This window comes from Postia placenta, assembly GCF_002117355.1.
Source record: "Postia placenta MAD-698-R-SB12 unplaced genomic scaffold POSPLAscaffold_7, whole genome shotgun sequence".
Taxonomy (NCBI): domain Eukaryota; kingdom Fungi; phylum Basidiomycota; class Agaricomycetes; order Polyporales; family Adustoporiaceae; genus Rhodonia; species Rhodonia placenta.
In genome coordinates, this window is record NW_020169838.1 from 1743636 (window position 1) to 1750736 (window position 7101).

Here is a 7101-nt window from a genome sequence, read left to right on the forward strand (position 1 = left end):
ACTCCACGAACGAGGAATTTTAGGGTACGTCCAGGTTCACCCATGCGCTCATGTCAATAATATAGTCCATATTACTGATACAGTCTTCTATAGGATTGAAGTACATGACCAAGAAGACGAGTAAGTGACAGAGCGCCCAATGCTCGACATTATGATGGCCACTGAAACCCTGCCAGTTGCCGTGTCAGGCTCGGATTGCTTTGGGATGATGACATCGAAGACTGGAAACGTTACGACAGCAAGATGGACGAGAACGGCAATGTAGAAGTCGTCGAGGTTCCTGCCTTCAAGGGCGGTGCACCTTCTGAGGCAATGGTGGCATACACGGCGTGGAAGCGTTCTTCTCAGGTGGGTACCTTCTGCTGCATCATGCCATTATCTATCTCATTGGCACGCAAAGAAAAAGGGCGACCAAGAGCCAGAGTGACAGGCACCCCCCCAGCGGTGGATGGCGGTAGGCACTAGTTCATTGGGATGCAGCCGGGTGCTCATGTGTTCGTATGTAGGAGGTCAAAGCGCGTGGCCGTGCATACGAAGTGGAGGCGCGAGGCGTCAAGGGGACTTGAGACGTAGGCGTTCAGGCCATGTGTCGTCTATTTTATGATGTTGCTGCTTCAACTCGGGCTCCCATACATGTCCTCTCGTCGTATCGTAAATTCTCACTTGGATTGCTGAGACACCGTCCTCATGCCTAGACACGCAGCAGAGGTACTTCAGTACTGTTTCAAATTGGACAACGAATAAATATATTCTGGACGCGCACATAGTCAGTGGTCTAGTACCATATGACACGCTGATCGAACCACAGTAGGTAGTGCACAACAAAGAGATATCTGTAGCATACGATGCAGAGGGGAACGTCGAGTGCGAATCGTTCACTTTGTCGGGAGGGTCCTTGGTGTTGGCGATTGCGTCCCGGCGACGGATGCTCCGGGCGTTCCGCGTGGAGGCGGAGGCTAATGGCCACGTCATTGTCAAACAACCAGCCGCGGAATGTCTGGTATCTTGCTGCGCGACCCGATGGCGAAGGTCGACCAGGGAACAGGGATGCCATGTCGTCGCGGCGCTGCCACAGACATAGGGCCCACGGCTGCGGAGCGGGATCGATCACATCGCGCGAAGGTATTTCGCGGCGCTCGCACACCTTGGGCCTCCGGGGACGTCGAGCGACGCTGCTACCGCCTATATGCTCACGCCGTCTTGGGCTATTCCCAAACGTAGTGACCATGGGATAAGCCAACCCTGCAAACGCATGACGCGCCGACATACGTACCTCAACATAGCCTTGGTGAAATGAGGGAAAGTAGCGGGAGGACCAGATCCTCTGGCCGGTTGCGAACGAACGTCAAGGGGGCAACGTAGAGTGTATGCTCGCGTCGTCGAGGTATTTGAACCCCTCTCTGAGAAGAGACCTCTGTCGGCAAGGACCGTGAGGCGATGAAACGACGAAACGACCGAGCTTCCGCACTCCATCCATCATTCCGGAGAGGCGCAGCAGACCCTTGGGCGACACGTCAAGGTCTTCAGCCCTGTGCAAGGTGGAGGATGCGTCAAGCGATCACCATCAGAATCGTGCTCTAACGACTAGACTGCCGACCACGTAATTGCTGAAAGGCCTGCAGCGAAACGTCATACAGCACCTTGACGCATCGCTTGAATGCGATACGGCGAAGGAGAATGCCATGTCGCAGTGGTGCAACGAAAGCGAGGAGAACGGCCACCTATAACATCCTGCTGCAGATCGCGACCGCTGGAACAGCTGATGGTATGCGGTGAGCTTGTAGGTGGACTGAGTCATACCGCGCGGCTCTGTTGTCTCAGCGTATCGTCCACTAGGCATAATGCAGAGTCGAGCGGGGGAAGTCAGCGATGTACACGCCGTCTTCAAACTCTGAGGTCCGTGATTTTCTTACGCAAACTTCTAAGCTCCTTTTCTCCGTTGGAGGCGCGCAATATGCCGCACGCGTTGTCTAATCACTCTGCATCAACCGATGAGGACATGCTACCACCATAATATCCCTTGAAACACTGGCTATTTCACACTACTTGCGCTTTCATTGTGCAGCAGCTGAGCGCTGGGACAAGATGTTGTACTGGCGGGCTGGGCGAGAACAGAAGCGAGTCCTTCTGTCCCGCTTCAAAACCAAGTGTGCCGCGCCCGCTCACCATGCCATATTATTGCTGACCAGATATCCGTCTCCTCGAGTCGTCGATTCTCGAGCAGCCTGTGTTGGTCGAAAGTGATGAACGCCACGTCACCCCGCCATACCTCATGTGAACCTGGGAGACTATAGCTCGTTGGTGAAACTTCTGCACGGAGCTACGGAGTATGCAGATGAATACACTCGGGCTGTGGAACAGGGAATACGGAGGTGCGCACCTGTGGTATTGGGGGAGCATCTTGCGGATGACAGCCGGCGGTCTGAGATGCACACTTGTTCCCAATATACGGCCACAACTCATACCCTATGCGATCACGACGCGACCGAAGGATACGGTGTGGTCTGCGTCAGTAGGCATCTAATACCGGTGTAGCGGACGTCTACAGGAAAGCATGGTGTTCGCGAATAAAGAAGTCGCCGAGCGCTTCGAGACAGACAGACGCTACACGAAAGGGTCCGGATGATCGCGAAAAGTCTGCATCAGGGCCTTGCAAGGGTCACACATTCAGCCACGTTCGCGTCGGGATTCGCAAGGCAGAAGAGCGAGGAGCTGCACATCAAGGAGGCGCCGTCGCCGTCGCGGGCCGACGCCGCCGAGATCTGACACGGTTTGTCTCGATCACTCGTCTTGCCCTCGATGACGTCACGTCTGGTCTCTGTCCTGTCACACCTCAAAGAGCTTGGGCCGCACGGCATCGCATTTCTCGGACGGCCCTTCGACGCGCGCACATCTCTTCACACCTCCCAACAACGTAAGGCAGACCTTCGACGAGCTACGTACCAGCCACGTACATCGTTCTCGGGCCTACTTGTGGGGTACTGTCCGACAACCGGTGATCCATGACAATGCCTCTTCAACGTTCAGATCATAGTCTCCAACTCTCATGCGCTCTCCAAGCATCATTGGGGCCTGCTCTCCAAGACGAAGTGACATTCGGTGTCTGGCACAGTACGTGGATGAGGATGCAGTCTGTCGCGTCAGGTGTGCGTGATTGCAACACGCATGTTCTTGCTAAACTCGCGCATCTGCCGGAGAGATGTCACCCTCAGCATATGGACTGTTGCCGCCAAGGCCTAGTAGAACACATACCAGTCAATGTGGCTACAGCTGAACACCGCAAATGAAGAGAAGCTCCGCGAAAGTATGGCTGTGAGGCACTCAAGCATCTATTCGCACGTTGTACCAGGGTTCCGACTACGACATCCACAGCGATATTCCGGACTCATGGGGCACATGAAGACAGCGCTCTCTCTTAGCACCTCACATGTTCAAATCCGTCACACATTTTGCGAGGTATCCTAGCCCACGGACGGGGTGTCCCGTCACGCCTCGAGGGAAAATTATGCAACCGCTGAGGATGAGAGCCGCTGAGAGATGAACGTCATGTTCTCGTTCGACACGAGTATGGATTCGTTCAAATCCAGGGGTTGAATGAGCAATGCGGAAACACCCTCCCGCCTGCTGTGTACTGGCCACTGTGCGATATCGTGGGAAGCAGGCGCCTACCAAAGAATCTTCCGGTCGGTCGGCAGCTTGAAATGTGGATGGCGAGTCGGAGCTGCGTGAGAGTATGCTATCGGAGCGCTGGTAGCTTTGTATTCGGGATGCAGTCACGACAGCTTCTGTGTGGATAGCAGAATTCCAGACCAAGGCGATGAGGATGTGGCGCGGTGGTAAGACTGGGAAGATGCCTACATAGAGGCAGTGTGGACGCTCATGCAGTGATGAAATTGTGAACTCTCTTCGGCGTCCAGATAGCATGACTCGGGCAGCATCCGACGCGCAGTCCATATCTGGAGGATCACACGTGTATAGGCCCACAGTGTCATCGGGGGCCTTGAGCCAAAGCAAGTATGCAGGACGCCTTCTCGTGTTGTGACAACATGTGCATTTCGCTTTTGGCTGCACAGCACGCAGCAGATCCCGGACATACTCATCTCGCCAATGTTGTGCCAAAATAACTAGGACTGGTTGCAAAGGACGGCTGCGGGGGAGGGCATAACGTTGACGGGGCGCTGAGATACAGAAAAGAATGCTCTGGCAAAAAATCATATGTGCATATGCACATGTGACTCGGAGACGTGGACTGTGAGGCCGGTTTCCGATCTCCGCAATGCAAGTATTGCTGGATGTGGAACCTACTGAAGATGCCTTGAGGCTGCGCAACGCACAACCGCCACATTCATATCTAGAGAAGCACGGACGGATCTATGCTGAATGCATGCTTCGTGATCTTCTATTTGGATGGGTGGTTGACTCACTATATGTAATCTGGGGCCTGTTGAACGTCGCTGCACACCTCCACGAAGATTTCAGTCTTGCCTGACGGTCGCAACAGAGTATCCAACTCGTAAGTCTTCCTAGGCGGCGCAGACGACGAGGCGCTTCTGTGATTGATGTATTAGCAGCTTCAAATGGAAGACAGCGAGGAATATTCAGCGGACAAGGTGCTTCTGGGGTGGCAAGATATATATACGCCCGGCATCTCGGTGAGCACAAATCCATACGTTCCAGTGTTGTGTTTGCTACCCAGACAGCATGTAGATCAGTCACGGACCTTCGTTGCCTGTGGAACTCTGGATGTACATCTTGAACGACGTTGCAGAGGAGCGCAACCTCGATACAATAGCAAGATGCACCAGGGTCTGCGGATTCTTCCGGGAATTGTGTAAGAAGCATTTACAGGACGAGTTGACTTTCAGGAGCGAGGAGGACGTGGAGCGCATCAAGACAGACATGGCAGCAAAGGAGATCGGGGGCTGGCGAGGACCGCGACGCGTGACCATCAGGGGAGAAGTGGAATCGAAAGCGATTCCACACATGGCCACGTTCGCATCCAAATTCGCAGGCAGATGGAATGAGGTCTACAAGCTGACCATCGAGAACGCGTCGTGGCCGTCGTCGCTCCGAGCCGCCGACGCTGTGGTCTTCCGGGATTTATCCCGCTTTGCCTCGATCACCAACCTCTTCTTGAATGACGTCACGTTTCCATCCATCGTCACATTTGGCGCCTTCACTTCTGCTCTGTCGAGCGTCATACAGCTTAGCCTCACTAACGTTAAGCTCACCGGATCCTCAATTTCATTCGACCCTCGTACGCTTTCCGATTTTCGCCTGCTGCCACTAAACAACAACCTGCGTTCTATTATCCTGGGCAAAGATTACCTCTGGCACGGGCATGAGTCTGATCCTTCTGCATGGCCGTGCTATACAGAACTTCTTGCTTTCATGATAGCCGTAAGCAACCCCTGTGGCAAGTCCCCTCGCGTCTATCCCTGGGGCTCCGTCCACCACTTGCAGCTCGACGTGGACATCTGGTGGAAATTCTCCTCCTCCTCCATTTCCCGGCTCCTGCGTGCACTTCCATCACTTGAGGACATCGAGTTTAAAAGTGCAAGAAGCAACCGTGTGGATATTGAGATCGAAGGAGTCCCCGCGCATCCCAGGTTGAAACCAATCACAATTGGTGTGCATTGTGCGTATGTCCAGCCTCAGCATGTGGCCCGTATCATCCATTGCTTGATCGATATGGACTATCCCCTCAAAATCACGCGAATATACACTGCGATCTATCCCTTCCTACAAGAGGCTGATCGGTTGGTGGCCAGCGCCATCAATAAATTGGTTCAGCATGCGGGACCGTCCCTCGACAATCTTGGTCTTGATCTCGGAGGCCACAGATGGAACTTATATTATGCAGTTTATGCTGCTGCAGCCCAATGTGAGTCTGCCTTCATGGTCTCTCGGTGGTGCTGCGCGTTGCTTATACCCTTTATAGACCGTCAATGTGATCTCTTTGCGAACACAAACTGCACGTCCCTTCGAATTGGTAATTGCCATGCATCCTGGCTTGGCGTGCACGAGGTTCTGTCTCACGTCACATCAAGATGCGTGTCTTCCGTCAGCATCGATTCTGCTCCGTTGTCTTGGGGTGACCGGGGAGAGTTGATTGAGGGCCTTTCGCAATTGGACACCGTGCTTTTACTTCCTGTCTTCGACAATCTCGTGCACGTACTGATATCGGTGAGAAATTTGGAAGCTGTGTCTCATGTAGAGATGGAAGAGATGGAAGAGGTGACAGAATGGGCGCACGAGATGAAGTCATGCATGGCGAGACTCCACGAACGAGGAATTTTAGGGTACGTCCAGGTTCACCCATGCGCTCATGTCAATAATATAGTCCATATTACTGATACAGTCTTCTATAGGATTGAAGTACATGACCAAGAAGACGAGTAAGTGACAGAGCGCCCAATGCTCGACATTATGATGGCCACTGAAACCCTGCCAGTTGCCGTGTCAGGCTCGGATTGCTTTGGGATGATGACATCGAAGACTGGAAACGTTACGACAGCAAGATGGACGAGAACGGCAATGTAGAAGTCGTCGAGGTTCCTGCCTTCAAGGGCGGTGCACCTTCTGAGGCAATGGTGGCATACACGGCGTGGAAGCGTTCTTCTCAGGTGGGTACCTTCTGCTGCATCATGCCATTATCTATCTCATTGGCACGCAAAGAAAAAGGGCGACCAAGAGCCAGAGTGACAGGCACCCCCCCAGCGGTGGATGGCGGTAGGCACTAGTTCATTGGGATGCAGCCGGGTGCTCATGTGTTCGTATGTAGGAGGTCAAAGCGCGTGGCCGTGCATACGAAGTGGAGGCGCGAGGCGTCAAGGGGACTTGAGACGTAGGCGTTCAGGCCATGTGTCGTCTATTTTATGATGTTGCTGCTTCAACTCGGGCTCCCATACATGTCCTCTCGTCGTATCGTAAATTCTCACTTGGATTGCTGAGACACCGTCCTCATGCCTAGACACGCAGCAGAGGTACTTCAGTACTGTTTCAAATTGGACAACGAATAAATATATTCTGGACGCGCACATAGTCAGTGGTCTAGTACCATATGACACGCTGATCGAACCACAGTAGGTAGTGCACAAC

The 7101-nt window shown here is 53.5% G+C and overlaps 2 protein-coding genes across 2 annotated transcripts in view; both read left to right on the forward strand.

The window, feature by feature from the left end:
• The window catches only part of POSPLADRAFT_1056985 (hypothetical protein), a gene marked incomplete at both ends in the record, with an annotated part of 787 nt that extends 360 nt beyond the window's left edge, over positions 1-427 (forward strand). The window contains 3 exons of the mRNA XM_024480856.1: positions 94-120; positions 189-348; positions 401-427. Of these exons, the coding sequence (XP_024339185.1) occupies positions 94-120; positions 189-348; positions 401-427 (214 nt within the window). The remainder of the gene's footprint in view (positions 1-93; positions 121-188; positions 349-400) is intronic.
• Positions 428-4743: 4316 nt separating this feature from the next.
• On the forward strand, positions 4744-6705 carry POSPLADRAFT_1056986 (hypothetical protein; the record flags this gene model as incomplete). Its single annotated transcript, XM_024480857.1, has 5 exons — positions 4744-5884; positions 5942-6302; positions 6372-6398; positions 6467-6626; positions 6679-6705. The coding sequence occupies 5 exons, from the start codon at positions 4744-4746 to the stop codon at positions 6703-6705; spliced, it is 1716 nt and encodes a 571-aa protein (XP_024339186.1).
• Between the last annotated feature and the right edge of the window lie 396 nt (positions 6706-7101).